At 44.7% G+C, this 27,494-nt stretch overlaps 3 protein-coding genes across 4 annotated transcripts in view; 1 reads left to right on the top strand and 2 right to left on the bottom strand.

Moving 5' to 3' along the window:
* Mtf1 (metal regulatory transcription factor 1) overlaps window positions 1–24,859 on the bottom strand; it is a 61,747-nt gene extending 36,888 nt beyond the window's left edge. The window contains exons 1-2 of one of the 2 annotated variants that reach the window (XM_045150515.1): window positions 24,716–24,859; window positions 23,021–23,476 (exon numbers count right to left, since the gene is read on the bottom strand). In XM_045150515.1, coding sequence (XP_045006450.1) covers window positions 23,021–23,425 — 405 coding nt within the window. In that variant the 5' untranslated portion in view covers window positions 23,426–23,476; window positions 24,716–24,859. The remainder of the gene's footprint in view (window positions 1–23,020; window positions 23,477–24,715) is intronic. The other variant, XM_045150514.1, reaches the window with a different exon arrangement.
* Window positions 24,860–25,220: 361 nt separating this feature from the next.
* LOC123460665 (CD99 antigen-like) lies at window positions 25,221–25,666 on the top strand. Its single transcript, XM_045149131.1, has 2 exons — window positions 25,221–25,378; window positions 25,435–25,666. The coding sequence occupies exons 1-2, from the start codon at window positions 25,221–25,223 to the stop codon at window positions 25,664–25,666; spliced, it is 390 nt and encodes a 129-aa protein (XP_045005066.1).
* A 770-nt stretch (window positions 25,667–26,436) lies between these two features.
* Inpp5b (inositol polyphosphate-5-phosphatase B) overlaps window positions 26,437–27,494 on the bottom strand; it is an 84,035-nt gene continuing 82,977 nt past the window's right edge. Inside the window, 1 exon segment of the mRNA XM_045150230.1 lies at window positions 26,437–27,255. Within this exon segment, the coding sequence (XP_045006165.1) occupies window positions 27,140–27,255 (116 nt within the window). The 3' untranslated portion in view covers window positions 26,437–27,139.

Genomic DNA, 27,494 nt, shown 5'->3' with positions numbered 1-27,494 from the left:
CACACATACACAAACACCTCTACACATACATTCTCTTTTTCAAATAAATTAAAAAAAGAAAACCTGCCTTTCAGGACTACCATTTGTAAAGAGGCAGACAATATACAGACTACTAACCACCGTGCTTAATTAAACCCTCAAACAGAAGCAGAGATACTGGAGGAATATAAAAAAGGAAACTTCTAATCCTTTTCAGAAAGAATGGAAATAAGCCTGGGGTGGTGGCACATGCCTTTAATTCTAGCACTCATGAGGCAGAAGTAGGAGGAACACAGTGAGGTGAAGACCACCCTGAGCTATACAGTGAATTTCAGGTTAGCCTGGGCTACAGTGAGACCCTACCTCAACAAATCAAAATAATAATAATAATAAAATACACACACACACACACACACACACACACACACACACACACACAGAAAGAGGGAACAGCACAGAGTGGCAGATGAGTACGCTGGCTCAGCACACCTGCTGTACCTGACACTAGAAAAGTAAGGCAAGGCTTGCATACATGAACTAGGGAAGAGAACACTAGCAGCCCTGACAGGTTTTTAAAAAGTTTTTAAACTTTATTATATTTGTTTGAGAGAGAGAGAGAGGAAAAGGCAGAGAGACAGAGAGAGAGAATGGGCGCACTACGGCCTTCAGCTGCAAACAAACTCCAGACACATGAGCCACCATGTGCATCTGGGTTATGTAGGTCCTGGGGAACTGAACCTGGGTCCTTTGACTTTTGCAGGCAAGTGCCCTAACTGCTAAGCCATCTCTCCAGCCCCCATGACAGATTTGAACTGAGAGAGCAGCAAAGTCAGAACTGCTGTTTGGGAGAGAACATTCTGCTAGCCTTGCAGAAAATGAACTACAAGGGTGAGAAAGAAATTAATAGAAAAGAAGCCAACAGTTCTGTAGAGAGAGAACGGCCTGTAAAGGGAAGTGGCACTGACATCATGGGAGATGAACTATGGAGACATTAAATGGAGCAAAATGGCTGGTTGTAGTGACAAGTCGGTGGGGAGGAATGACAGGGATAGACAAAATAAGAGATCAACCCCCACGATTATGGCTGGAAGACTGGACAGTGGTCCCAACACAAAGCTAGATGGGTCCACGTGGAAATGTCTACTATACTGCTGGATTCACTAGAAGCTCAAAAGAAATTCTATGGAGATGTGTTTGGGACACAGGCAATAGTAGGTTTTATCTGCACTTGTGTTTTTTTTTTTTATTTGTATTTATTTGGTGGGGGGAGACTCCTGTCATTGCAAATGAACTCCAGATACAACACTTTGTGCATCTGACTTTACATGGGTACTGGTGCATCAAACCTAGGCCATCACACTTTGCAAGTAAGCACCTTCACCACTGAGGCATCTCTCTAGCCCCCAAAATCCTTTTACCTTTGTCAAGGTAGAGTCTCAGGCTGACCTGGAATTCACTATGTAGTCTCAGGGTGACCTCAAACTCACGGTGATCTTCCTACCTCTGCCTCCCGAGTGCTGGGATTAAAGGCTTGTGCCACCATGCCCGGCTCCCAAAATCTTTTTAATTTATCTTTCTAGGTTATTGTAAGAATTAGAAATAATGTGCATAAAGCATTTTATTTATTTGACGGGAGAATGAGAGAACAAGGATGCCAGGATCTTCTGCATGCAAAGGACCTCTAGATGCATGCGCCACTTTGTGCATCAGCCTTTAGGTGGGTACTGGGAATTGAATCCAGGCCATTAAGCTTTGCAAGCAAGCACCTTAACTGCTGAGCCATTTCTCCAGCCCATAAGGCCTTTTAAAAATTCTTTTTAAAAAATGTTTAAATCTTATTTATTGATATTCACAAGCAGAGGGAGGGAAGGAAAGAAGATGGAGGGATGAATGGGCATGTTCTAGATACATGTGTCTCTTTGTGTATCTGGCTTTACATAAGTACAAGCAAGCACATGTAACTGCTGAGCCAGCCTTCCATAAGGCATTTTAATATATATATATGGACTGCACAAAGTAAGTGCCCAGTAAAATAACAGCTATTAGAAACAACAAAGGGTAAACCCAGGGAAATAATCAACATTTAACACATTGGTAAAGAAGAGAAGCCCTTGGCAGTGGGAGAAAGGACTGGGAAAGCAGGCCAAGAAGCAAAGAATGTTACAGCAGTCAAAAGATAAAGGCTTCCAAGAAAGAGGAAATTATTGTAATTTCAAATGTCAGAATAAACTAGGTAGGAAGGACTGGGGAAAGACTAGACAGTACTGGAGCAGGAGCTGGAAGTAGAGGGAGAACCAAGGGACACCAAGCACTTCAGGGTTGACGGCTTATTTCCAGAGGGCCAGTTCTTGGGGGATAGAAGGCCTGGAAAAGCCAGGCTTCATGGTATATGCCTCTAACTCCAGCACTCAGGAGGTTGAGGTAGGAGGACTATGAGTTTGAGTCCAGACTAGGCTATATAAGTAGTACACATCAAGCTAGCCAGAACTATGTAGCAAGACCTTGCCTCAACCACTTCCCCCAGAAAAGGGAAAGAGAAAAAGAAATGCCTAGGAAGAAAGAGAAGTTGGCAGTCTATGTAGGAACACACAGAAGAGACAAAGTGTTTAAAAGCTGTAGAGGGGCGAGATGTACAGCTTACAGCAGAGGGCTTGCTCAGCATGCATAAGCTCTGGGTTTGATCCCAGCATCAGAGATGACAAAAGAAAGCCTGATGGAGGGACTGAGGAGATGGCTTAGTGGTGAGAGGTGCTTGCTTGAAAAGTCTGGTGGCCTGGTTTCAATTCCCCAGTACCCACGCAAAGCCAGATGCAAAGTGGTGCACACAGCTGGAGTTTGTTTGCAGGCGCAGGAGGCCCTGGCATGCTTTCTTTCTGTCTTTCTGGAAGGAAGCCTGGTGGAGGGGAAAAGCCTCAGGAAGGAGATAGACATTCAACTTCAGAAAAAGAGGACAAAGCCAGGCATGGTGGTGCCCGCCTTTAATGCCAGCAGTCAGAAGGCAGAGGTAGGAGGATTGCCGTGAGTTCTAGGCCACCCTGAGACTACATAGTGAATTCCAGGTCAGCCTAAGCTAGAGTGAAACCCTACCTCGAAAAAACAAAAAAAGAAAAAAGAAAAGAGGATCGAGCAAAAGATAGGTGTGAATTAAGTAAGGGTGGACAATTTTCCATAAATGGCCAGACATTTAGGACATATTTAGGTTTCACGATCTCTGTCAGTACAACTCAACCCTAGCAATGTGTGTTAATGGCTCCACAGAGAATAAATAAGCCATCAATGTTTGGTTCCACAAAAGAATTCATAGACACTAAAATTAGAATTTTACATAATTTTCATGTGTCATGAAATAGTCTTTTTATTATTTGGGAAAAAAGAATATGAATTAATATTAAGTATGCCAGGGCCTCCTGCCACTGCAAACAAATTTCAGATACATGTGCCACTTTGTACATCTGGCTTTATGTGGGTACTGGGGAACTGAACCCAGTATGGCAGGCCTTGCAAGCAAGGGCCTTTAACAGCTGAGCCATTTCCCCTGCCAGTTATTCTTTTGATTACCATAACCATTGCGTGGAGGAGGATGAGCCATTCTCCTCTGTGGTATAGTCACTGTTCAGTGGTGGGAAGAATGGGTTTAGCAGGATTGGAAGAGGGTAAGGGAAGGTAACGGGGAGGTATATATGATCCTCAGCAACCATATAATGCTAGAAACATAAAATGGTGCAAACCTGGGCATGCAGGCACATGTCTTTACTCCCAGCACTTGGGAGACAAGAGGCAGGAGGATCACTGTGAGATTGAGGCTAGCCTGGACTACAGAGTTCCATCCAGGTCAGCCTAGTGTAGAATGAGACCCTGCCACAAACAAAAAGTGACAAAAGCATCTGGCATTTGTTTCCATACCTACATACATACACATGCAGGCAAATAAAAATTTATATTAAGCCAGGTATGGTGGCGCATTCCTTTAATCCCAGCACTCGTGAGGCAGAGGTAGGAGGATTGCTGTGAGTTCGAGGCCAAACTGAGAGTACATAGTGAATTTCAGGCCAACCTGACCTACAGTGAGACCCTTCCTTGAAAAAACAAAACAAAAAAAATTATATTTAAAAGAAAACACATTTAAAACCGGAGCCAGAAATCTGATCCTGGCATTCTGGTTGGTTAAATTAGCCCTAAAACTTGGCATCATGACTGGCCTCTTCCTCAGACAGATCCCAAGACCAGACCAATCAGCTCTCTCCCTAACTCACCTGAGTATAAGGCCCATCACAATAAGATTATAAACAGATGCTTATCAGGGAGGGGTAGGGCTTTTTTTGGTTTTCTGAGGTAGGGTCTCACTCCAGCCCAGGCTGACCTGGAATTCACTCTGTAGTCTCAGGGTGGCCTCGAACTCATGGAGATTCTCCTACCTCTGCCTTCTATGTGCTGAGATTAAAGGTATGCACCACCACGCCCAGCTTAGGCCTCTTTTTTGGCTCTTCATTTCTCCTAAACTTGTAGATCTCTACTCCCTGGCTGGGCTTAGATGGTGGGACTCTTATTACCACATGGGCTTCAACCCCTCTCGCCTCCCTCGTGGCAGGAACCCTCTGTACTTCCTCCTCTTTCCTTCCCTGAATCTAATAAAGTCTCTCTAAACTGAAAGAAAGAAAGAAAGAAAGAAAGAAAGAAAGAAAGAAAGAAAGAAAGAAAGAAAGAGAGAAAGAGAGAGAGAGGGAGGGAGGGAGGGAGGGAGGGAGGGAGGGAGGGAAAGAAAGAAAGAAAGAAAGAAAGAAAGAAAGAAAGAAAGAAAGAAAGAAAGAAAGAAAGAAAGAAAGAAAGAGAGAAAGAAAGAAGGAAAGAAAGAAAGAACTGGGCCAGAAATGTGGCTGAGTTGTAGTGTATTTAGCATGCTCGAGGCTTTTTAAATATTACCTTTTTCGTATGTATGTTCCTCCCTAGACTCTGGGTTCAATGCCTTGCACCTCAAAAGAACTAGAAAAGTAAAGGCCAGTCTTAGCTCCACAGCTACACAAAAACAGGCAACTAGAGGGTTTGACCTATGAGCCAGTTCGCTGAAATCTGTACAGGTGAAGGGAGAGGCACTCTTCCTCCCCACTCCCTCTGCGCTCTGTCCAGCCCTAACAGGACCTTGCACAAGTCTTCAGGGTCTTAAGGCTAGTGCTCTCCCTCCTACTGTTGCTCTCCTCCCACCACCACACAGGACATGCTGAACTGAATTTCTCAGCCTCATGTCTCAGTGCCTAGTTTTAAAAATCAACAGAATAATACCGAAACGGATCCACACAGACCATCTCAAATGGAAATGAGCCATTTCCAACGCCTCAGCCTGACAACATTCAGGGGTATTCCCAGAGCCTCTTGCACTTCCTGTCACATGACCCAGGAACCAGGCAAACAGGAGGCTCTGCCCAGGCCCACGGGCAACAGCACACTCATCCCTAGTGCAGCTTGGAGTTCTCACCTTGCTTGTGCTCCTCTTTCCCCTGACTGGAAGCACCCAGTTCACGTCTGCTTTTCTGAGTCTTTCTCTTCCTTCAATTCAAGCTTCACCACCTCCAGGAACCTCTATAATCATTCCATGTCTACCCCACTGTGCCCATCTGAAAGTGCCAATATTGTTACTACTGTACTCGCCTGACGCTTCACATGCAGCGGCTACTGTCCTAATGCTTACATTCCAACTTCTCATCAAGAATGAAACCTAAATCTTTGGTGTTGTCAGATGGAGATTTCAAAACAGTCACTAACCAGTAAGAATGGGGACTGCCAAGACAAATCTGCATGTCAACATCATCAGGCTCAGGACAAGAGCAGATGCTACAGCAGGTGACTAGTTTCTAAGGGACAGAGATAATGAACTATCCTCCCATCTTCCTGCCTGCTCCCAACTGAGTTTATGTACTTGGTTAATTCAAGCCTGTAGGAGATGTTCCCTCCTCCAGGGCCTCTTTCCCTCACTGGCCCTTAGTCTGAGCCCAGAGTAGAATAGATATCCTTCTTTTTTTAAATTTAATTAATTTATTTGAGAGAGAAAGAGGCAGACAGAGAGAGTAAGAGACTGCATGCACCAGCCGCTGCAAACGAAGTCCAGATGCATGCACCCCCTTGTACATCTGACTTATGTGGGTCCTGGGGAATCGAACCAGGGTCCTTTGGCTTTGCATGCAAACACCTTAACTGCTAAACCATCTCTCCAGCCTTAGAATAGATATCTTGATTCTAGTGTTGCCAAACTTCCTGTCCAGCCAGCCCTCATCTGTGTGTTCTGCATGCATGGACCCAGCCTGCCATGAGCTGAAAATATTCAGAAAGAAACTTTACCTGTATTGAACATGTACATTAAGAGTCCCTAAACAATACAAACCAACCATCTCTATAGTGTTCACATTGTATGAAGCACATTGTAAGTAATAAGTGTATAGGAGAATACTTATATGCAAACTGGACAACCTTTTATGTAAGAGGTTGAAGTATCCATGCATACTTGAGGGAGAGATGCTTATGGAAATAATGTCCAACAGATGAGAGAGGACATTTTGTTCTTAAAGCACATGATACAATTAAGATGAAATAGTCATATCATTAAACAATTTATATCATTATCTTAGTTGCTAGGCAAAGACATATCTGGAAATGACATGGACTGAATAAATACTGACAAATAAGTGAATGGCTACTTCTCAGCCAGAATATAAACTGCATGAGGGCAGGCACCACAGTTACCTTGTGAACACTGAGAAGGTAGCCTTGCAGAAAGGCAACACTCCACTTAGATTTATGAGGATTGAGTGAATGAGTCAAACAAAAACCAAGCAAAGCTTAATATGAAGAGAATAGTGCCAGAGACTAGATGGAAAATCCATGGAAAGAAAGTTCAAGGAGCTCCTGCCATGTGGGGAGCTGGAGGAGGTAACGGACCCATGTGGAGAGTAAGGGCTAGGGAGCTCTCCCCTCAGCTGGAAGTTCCCAAGTAAAATGGCATCAAATTTCACAAATGATACAGGAAGTTGCATAAAACACGTATGCAATTTGTTGTTCTCACACAGAGGAAATGTTACAACACTGAATAGCTTTACATACAGCTAAGGGTTCATGTATTCAAATTGTTTCCAGAGCATACTGCACTTAGTGGTAAGGAATTTTTTTAAGGCCTCTGTGTGTGTGTGTGTGTGTATCTTATTTATTTATTTGAGGGGGGACAGAGAAAATGAGAGAATGGGTGCATCAGTGCCTTTAGCCACTGGAAATGAACTCCAGATGCATGCACCCTTTGTGCATTTGGCTTACGTGGGTCCTGGGGAATTGAAGCAGGTCCTCAGGCTTTGCAGGCAAATGCCTTAACTACTAAGCCATTTCACCAGCCCCGTTTTTAAAGCTTTTATTCCCAATAAGTTCAAAATCAAAAGGAGAATTAAACACATAAGGTGGTAAGAAGACAGTCTTAAATAACTGCTGAGAGTGGACACTCACTAGGGAATGTAGGGAAATGACTTAAGAATTGGGTTAAGAAAAGCATCTAGACACAAGAGAACCAAGCTCAATTTAAACATTTCAGGAAATATGCCACATAATTATTTTGCTTATCAAAAATAGTGAGGGGGAGCTTTTAATATCTTTTAATCCCAGCACTTGGGAGGGAGAGGTAGAAGGATAGCCATGAGTTTGAGGCCACCCTAAAACTACATAGTGAATTCCAGATCAGCCTGGGCTAGAGCAAAAAAACAGTTTAAAAAAAAAAAAACAATAATAATGTCTGGAGAGCAGGGTATGGTGGCACACACCTTTAATCCCAGCACTCAGGAGGCAGAGGTAAGAGGATCACCATGAGTTTGAGGCTACCTGAGACTACATAGTAAATTCCAGGTCAGCCTGAGCTAGAGTGAGACCCTACCTTGGAAAATCAAAAATAAAATAATAATGTCTGGAGAGATGGCTTAGTGGTTAAGTGCTTGCCTGCAAAGCTGACGACCCAAGTTCGATTCTGCAGTCCACACATAAAGCCAGATGCACAAAGTGGTGCATGAATCTGGAGTTCGTTTGCAGCTGTGGGAGGCCCTGGCATGCCCATTCTCTTTCTTTCTCTCTATTCTCTCTCTCTGCTTACAAATAAATAAAAATATTTAAAATAGTAATAATAGTAACAGTAAGGGGGGTGCTGGAAAGATAACTCAGAAGTTAAGGCAATTCCTGCAAAGGCTAACAACCAGAGTTAGATTTCCCCATACACATATAAAGCCAGATGCACAGAGGGGAACATGCATCTGGAGTTCATTTGCAATGACTAGAAACCCTTGTGTGCCCATATTCATATTCTCTCTCTCCCCCTCTCTTTCTGTATATCTCTGCATGCAAAAAAATAAATAATTAATTAAAAATTAAGACTGAGGGGGCTGGAGAGATGGCTTAGCAGTTAAGCACTTGCCTGTGAAGCCTAAGGCTCAATTCCCCAGAACCCACGTTAGCCAAATGCACAAGGGGGCGCACACATCTGGAGTTCATTTGCAGTGGCTGGAGTCCCTGGCGTGCCCATTCTTTCTCCCCCCCCCCCTCTGTCTGTCATTCTCAAAAAAGTAAATAAAAATAACAAAAAAAAATTTAAAAAAAATAAGACTGAGGAGGCTGGAGAGAGATGGCTTAGCAGCTGAAGCACTTGCCTGCAAAGTCTAAGAACTCATGTTCAAATCTCCAGGTCCCACATAGTCAGATGCACAGCGACACAAGCATGCAATGTTGCACATGCACAAAAGGGAATGCACACATCTGGAGTTAATTTGCAGCAGCTGAAGGCCCTGGGGCACTCTCTCCCTCTCTCTCAAAATAAATAATAAAAAAGATATTTAACATGGTGGTGCACGCCTTTAATCCCAGCATTTGGCAGGCAGAGGTAGGAGGATCACCATGAGTTCAAGGCCACCCTGAGACTACGTAGTCAGTTCCAGGTCAGCCTGGGCTAGAGTGAGACCCTACCTCGAAAAATCAAAAAAAAAAAAAAAAAAAAAAGATATTTAAAAAATAGGGCTGGAGAGATGGCTTAGTAGTTAAGGCACTTGCCTGCAAAGGCTAAAGACCCATGTTTGACTTTCCAGATCTCACATTAGCCAGACACGCAAACGTGGGGCAAGTGCAAAGTCACACATGCCCACTAGGTGCCACAGGTTTCTGGAGTTCAATTGCAGTGGCTGAAGCCTTGGCATGCCAATTATCTCTTTCTTCTTCTCTCTCTCTCTCTCTCTCTCTCTCTCTCTAAAGAAAAAAATAACAATAAATATATAAAGCAGAGGTCTGGAGAGATGGCTTAGCAGTGAAGGTGCCTGTGTGAGAAGCCTAAGGACCCAGGTTTGACTCCCCAAGATCCCCATAAGCCAGGCACATAAGGTGACATATACACATAAGATCACATGTGCACACAAAGTGGTGTACGTGTCTGGAGTTCAATTTCAGTGGCTAGAGGCCCTGGTGTGCCAATTCTCTCTGTCTCAGCAGTTAAAGGCACTTGCTTACAAACCTTGTGGCCTAGGTTCAATATCCCAGTACCCACAAAAAGCCACAGACACAAAGTGGTGCATGTGTCTGTAGCAGCAAGAAACCCTGTTGTATCTATATTCTCTCATAAATAAATAAATATATACATAAATAAATGATTGAGGGGGACACCTGATGTTAACCTCTTGATTCCACATGCACTGGGATACAGCCCACACATATGAACATGCATTCATATGTTAATACCATACCTGCTGGGTGCGGTGGCGCACGCCTTTAATCCCAGCACTTGGGAGGCAGAGGTAGGAGGATCGCCATGAGTTTGAGGCCACCCTGAGACTACATAGTGAATACCAGGTCAGCCTAAGCTAGAGTGAGACTCTACCTTGAAAAACCAAAAACAAAAACAAAAAAAAAAAAAAAAAACACAGATGTAAAAATGGAGAGTATAACATGAACATAATATCAGTGAAGACTCCACTGTACAATAAGAAAACTTGTTCTTTCAAGAAGTTAAAGGCGGCCAGGTGTGGAGGCACACACCTTTAATCCCAGCACTTGGGAGGCAGAGGTAGGAGGATCGCTGTGATTTGAGGCCACCCTGAGCTAGAGTGAGATCCTACCTAGAAAAACCAAAAGAAAGAGAAGCTACCGTAAGCCTGATGTAAAACAATTGTGACTAGGCTAGGGAGCACAGCTGAGGCTCACTAAAGCATGGGTATCACGCAACAAATGTACTGGAAGCCCATATGTGTTTGGAGTGGGTACTCATTTACGTGTTCTCACTAGTTCCAAGGCAAATACTCAACAAAGGTGATTACCAAGTTAGGTCAACAGACCAAGAAAAGGAAAGATGGAGGAGACAGCAACGCAACTCAGGAGTCAATCAAGCAAGTTGGGAAAAGAAAAAAATGGGTAGGAAGGAATGCTGGAAGGAAAGGAAATGGAGAGACTAGATTCTACACACCTAACAGCTTCTATTCAATAAGGAAAGATGGGCTGGAGAAATGGCTAGTGGTTAAGACGTTTACCTGCAAAGCCAAAGGACCCAGGTTCAATTCCCCAGGAAACATGTAAGTCAGATGCATGAGGGGCACAGGTATCTGGAGTTTGCAGTGGCTAGAGGCCCTGGAGTGCCCATTCTCTCCCTGTCTGTCTCTCTTCTCTCTCTCCACTTGCAAATAAATAAACAAAATGAAAAAAAAAAAAAAGGCAAGAGTCTCTGATTCTGGGTCTCAAGTACATGAACACTTTTAAAAACAAATGATTGGGGAGAGTGGGAAAAGGATGGGAGGGGATGGGAACCAACAAAAACAAATTGTATTTGGAAATGCCACAAGGAATGACAACTAAATCTTTATATGCCAACTGAAAATATTAAAAGTGAGTCTCAGGCTGGAAAGATGGCTTAGCAGTTAAGGCACCTGCCTGTGAAGCCAAAGGACTAAAGTTCCATCCCCCAGGACCCACATAAGCCTGATGTCTGGAGTTTGTTTGCAGTGGCTGAAGGCCCTGGCATGCCCATTCTCTTTCTGCCTCTTCTGTGTCTGTCTGTCTGTCTCTCTCTAATAAGTAATATTAAAAAAGAAAAAAATTAGTGTGTGTGGTGACTCATGCCTTTAATCCCAGCACTTAGGAGGATCATCATGAGTTCAAGGCCACTCTGAGACAACATAGTGAATTCCAGGTCAACCTGGGCTGGAGCAAAACCCTACCTTTAAAAAAAAAAAGAAAATGGAGAAATAGGGCTAAAAAGATGGCTTAGTGATTAAGGCACTTTGTGATTTGTCTGCAAAGACTAAGGACTCAGGTTTGATTCCCCAGAACCCATGTAAGTCAGATGCACAAGGTGGTGCATGCATCTGGACTTTGTTTGTAGTGGCTAGAGGCCCTGGGATGCCTATTTTCCCTTTCTCTCTCATCAAATAAAAATAAATTTTATAAAAATAAATAAATAAAATATTTCTGGGCATGGAGGCATACACCATCAATCCCAGCATTCTGGAGGCAGAAGGAGGAGGATTGTTGTGAGCTTCAGGCCAACCTGAAACTACAAAGTGAATTCAAGTCAGCCTGGGCATGAGCGAGAACCTACTTCAAAAATAAAATTAATTACAAAAAAATAAAGCTGGGCATGGAGGCGCACACCTTTAATCCCAGCCCTTGGGAGGCAGAGGTAGAAAGAGCGCTGTGAGTTCAAGGCCACCCTGAGACTACATAGTGAATTCCAGGTCAGCCTGAGTTAGAGTGAGACCCTACCTTGAAAAACTGAAAAAATAAATAAATAAATAAATATATATATATATATATGTGTATATATATATATATATATATATATATACATACATACATACATACATACACAAATAAAAATTAGGGCTGGAGAGGTAGTTTAGCAGTTAAGGTGCTTGCCTATGAAGCCAAAGGACTCTTCAGGTCCCACATAAGCCAGATGAACAGTGAAGCAAGCGAGCAAGGGCGCATATGTCCGGAGTTCGATTGCAGTGGCTGGAGGCCCTGATATGACAATTCTCTCTTCCTCTCTCTCTCTCTCTTGCTCTCACTCTCACATAAAAAGCCAGGTGTGGTGGCACACACCTTTAATCCCAGCATTCAGGAGGCAGAGGTAGGAGGATCACTGGGAGTTCAAGGCTACCCTAAGACTACGGTAAATTCCAGGTAGGCCTGGACTAGAGTAAGACTCTCTTTCTTTCTCTCTCTCTCTCTCACACACGCGCGCGTGCACACACACACACACACACACACACACACAGAGCAGTCTGTTTGGCATGCCTCAAAAAATTTAAAAAAATAGAAATTAAGGACTAGAGAGATGGCTTAGCATTTAAGATGATTGCCTGCTAAGCCTAAGGACCCATGTTCAAGTCTCCAGATCCCATGAACATCAGACTCACAAAGGTTAGGCAAGTGCAAGGTCGCACATTCCTACTAGGTGACATAAGCATCTGGAGTTCAATTTCAGTGGCTGAGGCCCTGGCACACCAGTTCTCTCTAAAAAAAATTAAAATTAAAAAATTAACAAGGAGAGAGAGGAAAAGGAGAAAACCATCTCTTTTGGAACCGTTCATTCATGGAGTATCTAGAAGCAGTACAGCAGGCGTATCGCTCAGAAAGCATCACTGTGCCTGCTTCTGGGCTGGAAATAGGCTCTGGGATATTTAGTACCTTATGAAGAATGTATTGGGCTTACTGCTCCCTGGGTTTCTTCATACTTGCCAACTACTTAGTAGAAATGTGGGAAGATCAGTTACCTGTGGAGCACATACTGTGTTTACCAATGTGGTATAGACACAGATAAGTAACCAGGCCCCTGGACAGTCACACACTCAGGGCAGGCTCTGTGGAAGGCGCAGATGGAAGAAAGTTTGGGAATACATGGACTGCAGAAACCAACTAAAGGGAAGAGTAGAAAAGAAGAAGCACAGCCTAACAAGGCTTTTGTGCAGAATGACAGTATTTAGATCAGAAGTCCTCAAAGCTACCAATCAAGAGCAAAAAGTAGTAGCATAGGGCAGGCATGGTGGTGCACGCCTTTAATCCCAGCACTCAGGAGGCTGAGGTAGAAGGATCACCATGACTTCGAGGACAGCCGGAGGTGAAGCTCAGGTCAGCCGGGCTCGAGCGAGACCCTACCTTGAAAACCTCAAACAAAGAAACAGCAGCAGCAAAAAGCAGGGGGAACAGCAAGGATGAGAACCTGAAATGGGAAATTAGAGTTGGAATGCCCAGTGGTCCTGAGGTAGGAAAAGACAACAACCGTGGCAAGGTTGGCTTGTTTTTACGAGACAAACATGATGAAAAGAACATAATTAAGCAATCAGTGAACCAAGCGCACACAGGACACAATGCAACAGTCAGCAGTGAACAGGAAAATCAGGCTCAAGTCCCACTCGGAAAGTCAGCTTCTTAGGAAGCCAAGATCGACGTGTTATCAATGATTGCACCTCTCAAGACAGCACCTGTCTTAACCACAGGTGTGTGTGGGGGGGAGGGAGTAAGAGTGACTGTTACCAAACAGTCACCAATTCTGGCCTCTTCAGACCAATTAAATGGATTCAGGTGCCAGAATAAACTCACTGTCAAGTGAAAGGCTGAGGTCAGACAGTACTTAGGGAAGGCAGGCCTCCTGAATGCCTGGTCATTATGCGAGATCTTTAAAGCCATGTTGCTTCTGCCTCAATTCCCCATTCAACCCAACACCTGCTTGTCTCACACACATAGTTTATAGCCAGGCATGGAGGCTCACATGTCTAATCCCAGCACTCCAAGGTGGGGCAAGAGGAGTGCCTTGAGTTTGAGGTCAGCCTGGGCTCCTAAATGAGTTCCAGTCTTTAAGAAACAAACCTGATTAACTTATAGAATCGTCCTCACAGACCTCATGTGTAGGATGGGGAAGAAACTACACAGAGATAAATCTATAATAGATTGGCTAAAGAGCACATAACACTCTTGGCCTTGTCCTGTTCTACATGATTACTAATGACCTGAAGAAATGAACTGCAAACCAGACCTGCAAACAGGATCAACTGATTTTCAAATAGTACACAGTAGGAAAGTGACAACTAATAGCACTAATTCCAGTCATTTTTCCCTGCCATCTCCTCCTCTTCTGCCAAAGCCAGCATTTCCCAAACTGTACTCCACTGATCCCTACAAGAAACAAGATCTGAAAAATGGTTTCCCAAGCTTACAGCATTTGATAAAACTTGCATTTTCTTCCAGCTCTAAGATGCCCACATAAGCCAGATGCACAAAGGTGGTACATGCATCTGAAGTTCATTTGTAGTGTTTGGAGGAGCTGGCGCACCTATTCTCTCCACAACACCCCCCCCCACCTCTTTCTTGCTCTCAAATAAATAAATACAAATAAAATATTTGAAAAAAAAAGACTTCCATCTTGGTTTCACATAAGTTTTCCCAAATACTTGATCATGAAACACTCACACAGTAATTATTAACTGAGGATGGCCTAGAGTTAAGTTTTAAACTATGGTCAAGTTTTCTGGGCATGGTAGCACACACCTTTAATCCCAGCACTCAGGAGGCAGAGGTAAGAGGATCGCTGTGAGTCTGACGCCACAGTGACACTACATAGTGAATACCAGGCCAGCCTGGGCTTGGGTAAGAGCTTACCTTGAAACCCGCCACCACCCCCCCCCCGCCACCCCAAAAGCATTTACTTTTAAAGATCAGATATGGTGGCAAACACCTTTAATCCCAAAACTCAGCTCTGGGAGGGCAGAAATAGGAGGATCACTGTGAATTCAAGGAATTCACTAGAATTACAAAGTGATTTCTAGGTCACCCTGGGTTAGAGTGAGAAACCAAGAAAGGGCTGAGTACAGTGGTGCAAGCCTTTAATCCTAGCTCTAGGGAGGCAGAGGTAGAAGGATCACTGGGAGTTCAAGGTCACCCTAAGACTACAGAGTAAATTCCAGGTAAGCCTAGACTAGAGTGAGACCCTATCATACACACACACAAAAAAAAAAAAAAAAAAAGAAAAGAAAAGATGACTCAAAATAAAAGACAGGCTGGAGAGATGGCTTTGTGGTTAAGTGCTTGCCTGTGAAGCCTAAGGACCCTGGTTTGAGGCTCTATTCCCCAGGACCCACGTAAGCCAGATGCACAAGGTGGCATATGCATCTGGAGTTCGTTTGCAGTGGCTGGATGCCCTGGTGTGTGCGTGTGCGCGCACGCACGCGTGCTCTCTCTCTCTCTCTCAACCGCCCTCCTTTTTTCTGTTACTCTCAAATAAGTAATAATAAACAAAAATTAAAAAAATAAAAGAGACTAATTGAAAGGGGGAGGGAATATGATGGAAAGTGGATTTGTGAAGGGGAAAAGTGGAGGAGGGGAGGGAATTATCATAGTTTATTGTCTATATTTATGGAAGATGTCAATTAAGAAAAGAAAAAAAGTTAAAAAAATTAAAAATAGCCAGGTGTAGTGGCACACACTTTTAATCCCAGCACTCGAGAGGCAGAAGTAGGAGGATTACCACGAGTTCAAGGCCACCATGAGACTACATAGTGAATTCCAGGTCAGCCTGGAATAGAGTGAAACCCTACAAAAAGAAGGTGTAGTGGCACACACCTTTTTTTGGGGGGGGGGCACAAACCTTTAATTCTATACTTAATCCCAAACCTAGCTAGGAGGACCACCTTGAGTTCCAGGCCAGCCTGAGACTACATTTGAATTCCAAATCAGCCTGGGCTAGACTGAGACCATACCTAAAACAAAAACTAGACTAAAAAGATTCAACACCCCCAAGATACTACTCTTGCTTCATCACATTTTTCTTCCAACTACCAAACTTAAAATATAAAACAGGGCTGGAGAGATGTCTTACTGGTTATGGTGCTTACGTGCTAAACCAAAGGATCCAGGTTCAATTTCCCAGGACCCACATAAGCCAGATGCACAAAGTGGCGCATGAGTCTGGAGTCTGTTTGCAGTGGTTGAAGGCCCTGGTGCACCTGTTCTCTCTATCTCTCTCTTTCCCTCTCTCTCTCAAAAAAAAAAATTAATGTATTTAAAAGGCAATACAAAAGCCGGCTGTGGTGGCACACACCCTTAGTCCCAGCACTCAGGAGGCGGAGGTAGGAGGATTGCCATGAGTTTGAGACCAGCCTGAAACTACATCGTGAATTCCATGTCATCCTGGTCTACAGTGAGATCCTACCTCAAAAAAAAGGGAGGGGGCTAGAGAGATGGCTCAGCATTTAAAGGCACTTGCTTGCAAAGCCTGGTGGCTCAGGTTTGAACCCCAGTACCCATGTAAAGCTTAGCACTTAAGGCACTTGCCTGTAAAGCTTAAAAACCCATGTTTGACTCCCCAGATCCCATGTAAGCCAATGCACATGGTGACGCATGCACAAGGTCACACATGCACACAAGGTGGCACATGCATCTGCAGTTCAATTACAATGACTAGAGGACCTGGCATGCCAATTCTCTCTCTCTTGCTCTCACACTCAAAATAAAAAAAGGCAAGGGAGCTGGAGAGATGGCTTAGCAGTTAAAGTGCTTGCCTGCAAAGCCTAAGGACCCAGGTTTAATTCTCCAGGTCCCATGTAAGCCAGATGAACATGCGTGGCACATGCATCTGGAGTTCATTTGCAGTGGCTAGAGGCCCTGGTATGCCCGTTCTCTCTCACTAATAAAAAAATTTTTTAAAAAAGACAAGAGGCTAGAGAGATGGCTCAGCATTTAAAGGCACTTGCTTGCAAAACCTGGTGGCTCAGGTTTGAACCCCAGTACCCATGTAAAGCCAGATGCACAGAGTAACACACATATACATGGACTTTGTAGTGGCTAGAGGTTCTACAGTGTTCATTTCTTCCCCTCTCTCTGCTTGCAAATAAATAATTATATATATATTTAAAAAAAACAAACATGACAAGCTGGGCATGGTGGTGCACATCTTTAATCCCAGCACTCAGGAAGCAGAAGTAGGAGGATCATGGTGAGTTCGAGGCCACCCTAAGTCTACATAGTTAATTCCAGGTCAGCCTGGACCAGAGTGAGACCCTACCTTAAAAAAAAAAGACAAGACAAACAAGCAAACAAACAAAAAAAAACACTTGGCACTTCCTGCTCTCATCTCCACTCACTCCTTCACTCACACTCTGGCTTCAGTCTCCACAGATCCACTGAAGGACATGTCATCTGAATGACAACTGCAGGAGTGACAGAACTAGTGGCTCCTCCCGATCCTCACTCCCTCTTCAGGGTCACACAGGAATACTCACATTTCTTAACACTCTCCCTTAGCTTCCAGAACAGAGCACTCGACCTCTCTCTTGTCTGTTGTGATCTGTGGTTTCTCTTCCTCTTTCTAGCCCTTAACTTCTTCCTTGATTAAATTGCCTACAATCTGAACTATTGCCCTTGTGGGCCACCAATCCTAATCCACGGTATTTCCTTGACTTCAGACCCATTTCCAACCTGTGCTCCTTGCCTTTCTCCAAGGACTGCACTTTCAATACACTCCAACCACATCATCAGTGTCACCAACAGGTTCCTTCTTCCTGCCCTGATTCTTCTGGTGAACGGCATCACCCTTTAGAGTGGGGGAGATGGAGGGTGGAGAGCAGAGTTAGCCAATTTCTCCTCAGTACACAGCCTGAGGATAAAAATAGTCCCTAGCCAGGTGTGGTGGCACACACCTTTAATACCAGCGCTTGGGAGGCAGAGGTAGGACTGGAGTGAGTTCAAGGCCAGCCTGGGCCAGAGTGAGATCCTACCTCAAAAAAACAAAAAATAGCCAGCATGGTGGCACACATCTTTAATTCCAGCACTTGGGATGCAGAGGTAGGAGGAGTGCTGTGAGTTCAAGGCCACTCTGAGACAACAATAATGAATTCCAGGTCAACCTGGGCTAGAGCGAGCCCCTACAATGAGCCCCCCCAAATAAATAAGTATGAATAGCCTCTCTTAAATACCCAGCACAATGGACTGCTGCACAGACTAGGACACATCAGAAATCCAACACATTTATAAAAATGGATCAGTCTTTTCAATGAACATGATCCAGAGCCTTTGAATCACATCAGTTTAGCTCCTTACTCTGATTCCAATAACATACTAAGCTACTCCTGTCTTTGGGTTCTTTTCTCCACCAGACTTAAATGAGACTCAGAAGCTGCAAGTGTCTTCTCACCCTCCAGTACATCCCCACGTCCCCTGTGCCACCAAGCTACTTTTGAGCTTGTGCTAGAGCACTCCTTAAAATGATAATCACACTGCTCCTTGGCTAACAAACCTCAATGGGTCTCCCACTGCTTCCAGAATATAGTCCAAACCTTTGGCATGCTATCCCTGCTTGCTGGTTTGGATCTTTGCTATCTATCCCTCTTCCCATCCCTATCTCTTACTACTCCCTATGTTCTAGTTCAAGGGTCAACAGGTGACAGTAGGCCAACTCCAGTCAACAGTATTTTTGTAAATAAAGTTTTATCATCACCCAGTGACCCTTGCTTCTAATGTATCATATATATATGATACATTATATATGTATTTATAAATATATATTATATATATGTATATATACACATTATATATATGTGTGCATATATATATGTGTGTGTATAGATATAGATATAGATATATTTTTTTTTTCCTGATCAGAGAGAGCAAGAGATAGAACTGGCACACCAGGGCCTCTAGCCACTGCAGTCAAACTCCTCACGCATGTGCAACCTTCTGCACGTGCAAGACCTTGTATATCTGACTTACATGGGATCTGGGGAGTTGATCATGGATCCTTAGGCTTCACAGGCAAGTGCTTTAACTGCTAAGCCATCTCTCTAACCCTATCTTTTGTTGTTGTTGTTTTTTGAGGCAGGGTCTCACTCTAGCCCAGGCTGACCTGGAATTCACTATGGAGTCTCAGGACAGCCTCGAACTCATGGCAATCCTATCTCTGCCTCCCGAGTGCTGGGATTAAAGGCGTGCACCACCACGCCCGGCTTCTAACCCTATCTTTTCATTTTATTGTGGTGCCAGGGATAGAACTGGGGGCCTCCCTAGCCCTACTTGTATTTGACTAGTTGCAACAGAGACTACATAGCCTACAAAGACAAAAGTATTTACTATTTGTGCCTTTACAGGAAAATGTACTGGTTAGGAGTGGTGGTGATACATGCTTGCAATTCCAGTACTAAAGAGATGGTGGCAGGAGGACCATGAGTTTGAGGCAAGCTTGGGTTGCATAGTGGGAGACTGGCTCAAAGAAAGGGAAAATGTACTGATCTCTGTTCTAGCAGGACAACTGGCTATTCCCTGAAAATGTCTGCGTTTTCTACTGTTGCTTTGCTCCTGTCCAGACATGAGCACCTCTCAGATATACTTTCCACTGCTTTCCTTCTAGGCAGCAAATAGTCTTTAAGACCAACTCAAATGCCTGAGATAGATAGATAGATACATAGATAGATAGATACATACATAGATAGATAGATTTTTTTTCTGTTGTTTTGTTTTCTGAGGTAAGGTCTCACGCAGCTAAGGCGGACCTGGAATTCACTATTTAGTGTCAGGGTGGCCTGGAACTCTTGGTGATCCTCCTACCTCTGCCTCCTGAGTGTTAGGATTAAAGGTATGTGCTACCATGCCCAGCTTCAAAGGCCTTTTCCTTTTTTTTTTTTTGGTTTTTTGAGGCAGGGTCTCACTCTAGCTCAGGCTGACCTGGAACTCACTCTGTAGTCTCAGGGCAGCCTCGAACTCATGGCAATCCTATCTCTGCCTCCCGAGTGCTGGGATTAAAGGCATGCACCACCAGCCCCGGCTGCCTTTTCCTACTTATTTGAGAGAGTAAGAGAAAGAGACAAGATGACAAAGAGAATGGGCATACCAGGGCCTCCAGCTACTGCAAACTAACTCTAGATGCATGCGCCACCTTGTGTGTCTGGCTTACATGGGTCCTGGGGAATTGAACCTGGGTCCTTTGACTGTGCAGGTAAATGACTTAATTGCTAAGCCATCTCTCCAGCCCTGCCTTTTGCTCAGATGTACCTGAATAGGCGAGCTCTCTGTGCTCCCAGCGCAGTACTGGCACTGCTCGTTCATATTCACCACGATACGGCTACGACTGCAATGGCTGTTATAGGGATTCTCCCCCTATGGCATCATCGCCCGCAACCCCACTAACACAACAGCACCTTGCTTAACATGTCTCCTCTTGGGAGGTAGAAGCAAGAAGATTAGGAGTTCAAGGTCTTCCTTGGCTATGTAGAAAAGTCAACGCCACATGACACCCTGTTTCAAAACCAAAACTGGCCGGGCATGGTGGTGCACATCTTTAATCCCAACACTCAGGTGGCCAAGGTAGGAGGATTGCTGTGATTTCCAGGCCAGCCTGAGACTACCCAATGAATTCCAGATCAGCTGGCACTAGAGTGAGACCCTACCTTGAAAAGCCAAAGAACAAAATTTTTTTAAAGTAAATTAAAAAAAAAAAAAAAAAACTAGCAGGGTATGGTGGCACATGCTTTTAATAATCCCAGCACTCAGGAGGCAGAGGAAAGAGGATCGCCATGAGTTCAATGCCATCCTGAGACTACATAGTGAATTCCAGGTCAGCCTGAACTAGAGTGAGACCTTAACTTAAAAAAAGGGGGAGGGAAAGGGGAGGCTGGAGGGAGAGCTTAGTGGTTAAGGCACTTGCTTGCAAAGCCTAAGGACTCATGTTCGACTCTCCAAGTCCCACATTAAGCCAAATGCACAAGGTGATACAAGCACACAAGGTGGCACATACTCAATTACAGTGGCTGGATGCTCTCACTTTCTCCCTTGCTCTCACTCTCTCGCATTTAAAAGGTCTCTCTATTTGCTTCTCTCTCTCAAGTAAAAAAATAAATAAAATACAAGAAAAAAAATTGCCTGGCATGGTGGCGCACACCTTTAATCCTAGCACTTGGGAGGCAGGGGTAGGAGGATCACCGTGAATTCGGGGCCACCCTGAGACTACATAGTAAATTCCAGGTCAGCTTGGGCTAGAGTAAAAGCCTACCTCAAAATACTAAAAGTCTCCAGACATTACTAAATAAATGTTTTCTAGGGGAAAAACTCGACCCCAGTTAAGAACCACTATTCTAGAAGTTTCTAAGTTCAAGACAACAGTAAGATGTTGTTAACAGACTAGTCACTGTAGCACAGTGTCCAGATTAAAAGATAAGGGCCACACTGACTCACACTTGTGAGTTATGCTCAGCTAAGTATTTTAAAAGGACTTTGGAAAACTGGATTGCATTCAATTAAAGGTTACCAAGTCAATGAGAGAATAGGAGAAAGTGTCATCAGAAAGCTATCTGAGGGCTGGAGAGATGGCTTAGGAGGTAAGCACTTGTCTGTGAAGCCTAAGGACCCTGGTTCGAGGCTCCATTCCCCAGGACCCACACAAGCCAGATGCACAAGGTGGCACATGCATCTGGAGTTCGTTTACAGTGGCCGGAGGCCCTGGCGTGCCCATTCTCTCTCTCTCTCTCTCTGTCTGCCTCTTTCTCTGTCACTCTCAAATAAACAAAAATTACAAAAAGAAAGCTATCTGAGTAGAGGTGGTCAACCTGTGCAAGAGAAGAGAAAATGAAGAGAAATCATGACCTCTATGCGATGCACTGTCCTGTGGGAGAAGGGCTACTCAGAAAGGCAGAAGCTCTCTAACAACCAGAGCAGCAAATGTAGTAGGCTGAACTTTGCAAAACTATGTGCTCTCCAAATGGAGGTTGGGAATCAAACCCAGGGCCTCACACATGCTAAGCAATCATTCTACCACTGAGCTAAAACTCCAGCCTAAAGCTAGAAAAGAAAAGCCACATGTCATGAATAGGCCATTTCAAGAACTTAACTGACATCAACAAAGAAAATATTTTCTTACAAGAATTTAACCTATGGGCTGGAGAGATGGCTTAGCAGTTAAGCGTTTACCTGTGAAGCCTAAGGACCCTGGTTCAAGGCTCGATTCCCCAGGACCCACATTAGCCAGATGCACAAGGGGGCGCACACATCTGGAGTTCATTTGCAGTGGCTAGAAGCCCTGGCGCACCCACTCTCCTCTCTCTCTCTGCCTCTTTCTCTCTCTGTCTGTAGCTCTCAAATAAATAAATAAACAACAAAGAAAAAATTTAAAAAATTGTTAAAAAAAAAAAAAAAAAGAATTTAGCCTAACCGGGTGTGTGGTGCACACCTTTAATCCCAGCACTCGGAAGGCTGAAGTAAGAAGATCACCTTGAGTTCGAGGCCAGCCTGAGAATACATAGTGAATGCCAGGTCAGCCTGGACTAGAGTGAAACCCTACCTCCAAAAACCAATAAATAAATAAATAAAAGAATTTAGCTGCTTAGTGACACACTGTAACTACCTGTCACCTGTTTTCATTTTTCGAATTAACCTGTTATATTCCTAGATGTTTACCACTACCTTAAAAACAAACCTTATTTATTTCACTAAAACTCACTTATACAATTGTAAAACGATTTACAATTTTCAAGGCATCCTGGCATGCATTACCTTACTCACACTGCGTGAACATGACATGTTATTTTAGCTAGCCTATTCTCATTTGCTGCCTCTTGCCTGAATTATAAAAACTAGCATTTAATATTCATTAAACAGTCACTAAGCTAATAACACACATTCCAGTAGATCCTCCACTCCAAAAACAAACCATTTATACACAGCTCTAAGTTACTATACAAAAACCTAGTTAAGTCCCTGTCAGATAAGCCACATTTAATTATGTCAGCATCATAAACATGGATTTACTTCAGTAAAATTTCTATTTTATTCATGATTTGGAGAGGAAAATTAGAGATATTACAATTGAGCATTCCTAAATTAGTGTAGCCACACAATCCACAGGTTCTAGAAAGCAGTCACAGAAGACAGGAAGCGTTACGCGTTGTTGACAGGCAGCATGACTGCAGGCGCTGAGCCCTGGGGCTCCTTTGCACCCCAGCTAACACTGCCAGAGAGTTGCGCAAAACGTTGCCCCAAAGGCAAGCTAGGCCCTCACACTCTCTGCTTTACTTACTTCTTTACGTTTCGTTTCTGGACATTCCGACTGCAGAGTAAGGGTGGCACCTTCGATATTTCTTGGCATGGGCGTGGAACCAGGGTTTATAGTCAAGTGAATCTGATCGGGTGAGATAATGTGTTGCACGTAACCCTGGGACATTGCTTCCTGGTCTATTAGGAAGCCCTCTTCACCCCCTACTAGAAAAGGCAAGTGTTCTCCACACTGTCCATCATCATCTTCGTCCTCCAAAGTGCCGGGGTCCTGCTCGATAAGAACAGTTGTCCTATCATAAACAGTTCCAGATGAGGAAGGCACCAGTTCATTGTCATCCACAAACCGGAGCATCTTGTCATCGGGGGCCAGCACATCTTCCTCGCCCTTAAAGAAGATGGTGGTGTCCTCTGGACTGTGTTCCCCCATGGTTCAATCGTGCTCAGCCCAATTGTGAGAAATGGAAAGGTAATGACCTTTCTGTAATAGACAAAGTCAGGGTTAAAGCCATGGCACAAGACCCACAAAACCCACCAACCTCCTTACAACCCCCATGGCTCATTTTCCCTCATATTGAGCAATCAGGCAAAAACAAATGAAAAATTATCTTCCTTGGAAATATTTTTAATTGCACCTTTGATACAATATTAAGTCATTGTTAAGGAAAATAAATACTTTGTTTTTCAAATACTGAAAGAATTAGCAGTCCTAAAGACCTAAAGGTAAGCAGGGCATGGTGGCATGCCTTTAATCCCAGGACTCTGGAGGCAGAGGTAGAAGGAACATGAGTTCAAGGCCACCCTGAGATGACATACTGAATTACTGAAGTCCAGGTCAGCCGGAGCTAGAATGAGACCCTACCTCAATTAAAAAAAAAAAAAAGAAGCCGGGTGTGGTGGCGCACGCCTTTAATCCCAGCACTCGGGAGGCAGAGGTAGGAGGATCGCCGTGAGTTCAAGGCCACCCTGAGACTACATAGTGAATATTCCAGGTCAGCCTGGACCAGAGTGAGACCCTACCTCAAAAAACAAAAACAAAAACAAACAAAAAAAAAAGACCTAAATGTGACTTACTGTCAACTTAAAAATGGGTCAATATACTTGAAAACAAAGCAACAAACAGTAGTGAGTGCTTCAAAGTGGAGCTGTTATAAACCTTAAGGAAGGCACTCCACCTCAAATATCCCCAGAACCACGCCATGAGGCAGTTCATGATGGGACTAGTAATTCCTGTTCTCTTTCACAGTTGTTATGAGTAAAAGAGAGAATGCCTATAAAGCATGATCCTCACAAAGGAAGTGTGAATTCCTTCCCTCCTTCCTAGAACACATGTTTCAGCCTCTGGGTGAAGAGACTAATCCCTAATAAGGCACAGCTAATGAAACTCATCTTAATTATTTATATCATAAAACAACAATGATATGGACCCGAAGCTGTGCTTGTACAGAGAGTGGACCTTCTGTCCTAAGGGACGATCCCTAGCATAGTACAGTGACACTGACAACAGGAGCTCAGGAAATGTCAACTAAAACGAATGAAAGACATACAGATAAACTCTCTTGGAAAGACATATTCTCTTGAGAAGATCTACTGAAATCACCAAACTGGAAAGCTTTCATGGTCTAGAATTCTTAATTCATTTGCAAACACTGAAGGTTTTACAAATATAGGTTTGGCAAGCAGAAAGAGAGACAGAATTTCAAAAGAATCAGCACATCACTTTTAGTTTTCAGCCTGGCTCTACTCTCTCTTCTTGGTCAGGGTTGGGAAGTGAGCCTTTACATGGTGAGGCGATCGTTGCCAGACACAGGTCAAGAGATCTTGATCCCGGAGGTATCAGCCCGACCCCTTGCTCGGGCTTACGCAACCCTACAGATGCACATTTCGCTGCATCCGAGAGGAGAGCTGGGAGGACCGAGGGCCCTCCACCGGCGGCCCGGGCACCAGGGGCGGTAAAGCGGAGACCAACTTTCCTAACAAACAGGACCAGGAGGTTTTGAGTGTGGTCAAGCAGTGCGAAAGGAGCACCCCTGAGAGACTGAGAAAAGAAACCTGCCTGGGAAAGCCCCCGGTCCAGGACTACACATAAAAATGCAAAGACAGACTGGGGGCTCGGAGCTGAGCGAAGAGGGGCAGGGTCCGGGTCTCCATGGAAACAGGGAAGGGGGGCTGGATACCCATCCCCATGGAAACGGAGAAGGGGTGGGGTCCCTATGGTGAGCGGAATGAGGTCTCTACTGGGAACTGCCCAAGGAGAGAGCCTACGTCCCGCGCCTCCCGGGAAGTCCCAGCCCAAGCTGACTCTAGTTTCTCATTTTACCTCCGCGGCTCCCGGCAACGGCGGCGGCGGCGGCGGCGGCGGCAGCTTCTCCCCTCCCCAGCGGCACCATGATTGCCCCCACCTTTCCCTAGCGTCACTTCCGCTTCCGCTTTCCGGAGGAAGAGGAGGCCCCCGCGCCCCTCCCCTCCTGGCGCTTCTGATTGGTCCGGCGTCCTAGGGGCGGAGTCCGCGCCACCAATTGGCGAGCGGAAGGGGCGGGGCGCGGGCGTCGCCGGGCGGAGCGCCAGTGCGGCGCGGGGAAGCGTCTCGGGCACCCCGGAGCGCCGGGAAAGCTGTGCAACGTCAGGCCCGAGCGCGAGACGCTCAGTCGGCGGCAGCTGCAACGCCTAGAGCCTCGGTTGCCCAGCACTTCCCTCTGGGACTTGCATAGCCCAACCGTCCCCTCGTCACCCAGCGAAGTTAACGTGGCGATAGAGACCAGGAAAAGAAAATGGGTCCCAAAAAGGACAGCGAGGCATATTCCAGGCCCAAGCACGAAGGACGCCGCGCCGCCTCCTCACACAAGCAGCCCAGTTTCTAATACACATGCCAGTCCACGCTGGTTGGCCCAACTTTTCTCCCCTGTGGAGGACTGTCGCACTCGGGAGGCTCAACGCCACCTACTGGCCACTCCTTTTTGTTAGCAGTTAACGCTCATGCTGCTGGCCTTCCAACCACTACCAAGTTGTGCTATTCTGTAAGATGTAGCTATTAGATCCTTCCAGCATCTACTGCTTATCTTGTCCATGAGCTAATTCTGGAGCATGTTCAGCATGGGGCAGTACTCGCAAGAGACTATAAGGGCCTCCTGGAGGCTCAAGATGGCTGTACCACCTCTTGCTTATAGAATGCTGCATAAGTGACTGTTAACCAGCAGACTGCCAGGCATATGTCTCACTGCCCCCTGGTCAGTTGCCTCAATATTTATGCCACAGTAGTCCAGTTGTTAACAGCTTAAGAGAGCTTCTTTTTTTTTTTTTTTGAGGCAGGGGCTCACTCTAGTCCCAGGCTGGCCTCGAATCCAGTGATCTGCCTACCAACTGCTGGGATTAAAGGTGTGGACCACCACAACCGGCTTAAGAGATGCCATCTTTTAAGAGAGGAAAAAGAAAACATACAACCATTGTTAAAAATACATTTATCATTAAAATACATATTACACAAGAGAGAGAATGCATCATATACAGTTTGGTGGATTTGCTGGCCAGGAAAATTCCACTTGTTTCACCAAAACCAGCTTTTCCTTCAGTGCCTTCACCTTTAAGTCACTGCATTACCAGTCACGGTGAATGACCAGCTTCAGTTCCAGAGCCATATCTAAATAGAGGTGTTTTATGCATATGGGCACATGTCCTCCGACTTGACAATGGAAGCAAATGGAGTGGCTAAGACTTGTTTATCCAGGAGCATCTACCTGCATTCTTGTGTCCAACTCATTTTCCCTCCAGGACTTCAGTTAGTTCACATACAATCATGAGAGATTCAGCTGAGGCTACAGAATCATTAACTATGCCCTACAGGCAGGTTGAATGAGAAAAAGTACAGTTGCTTTAAAAGTCTCAAAGTAAAAATTAATAGAGATCTTCTGATGTTAAGTAACCAAAGTTGAATATTAAGTGTCAGTTTTATTATGATAGCTGTCCCCAGTGTCTTCACAACTCAGCAGTAGGTTTGCTAACCAATGGCACCAGAAAGGGGCAGGTTGAGACTCAAAATCAGGCAGGTGCCATTCTTGCTTCTGCATGGTTTCGGATCATCCTAAGGTGTCTCTTGAGTGGAAACAGCTTAGGCTACCTTGGGTAAAAGAGGAGGAGATGCTGAGGCTCAGAGAGGGTTGCAGAGGAACTGGTGAATAAACTCTTGAGCCTTCTTCTTCTCTGCAATTTCAAGCTTCTGGTGATGAGCTGGGTTTCGAAGCAACAAGCTGCCAAATATGCTAGCTGTGCAAGGAAAAGCCAACACAAAACAAATGGTTCAGCAAGACATGCTGCTACTTATTATGAGGGAGGACGGAGCACCCTAAACTGAGTTTGTTGGCACATGCCCATGGTCCCGGCAGTTTTGAGTTCCAGGCTAGCCTGGGCTACACAATGGGGACTTCTCTCAGAATAATAAATAAAATAAATAGCCAGGCGTTGAGGTGCATTCCTTTAATCCCAGCAGAGGTAGGAACATCACC

Source organism: Jaculus jaculus, chromosome 5, assembly GCF_020740685.1.
Source record: "Jaculus jaculus isolate mJacJac1 chromosome 5, mJacJac1.mat.Y.cur, whole genome shotgun sequence".
NCBI lineage: Eukaryota > Metazoa > Chordata > Mammalia > Rodentia > Dipodidae > Jaculus > Jaculus jaculus.
This window is presented reverse-complemented; position numbering and strand designations above follow the sequence as displayed.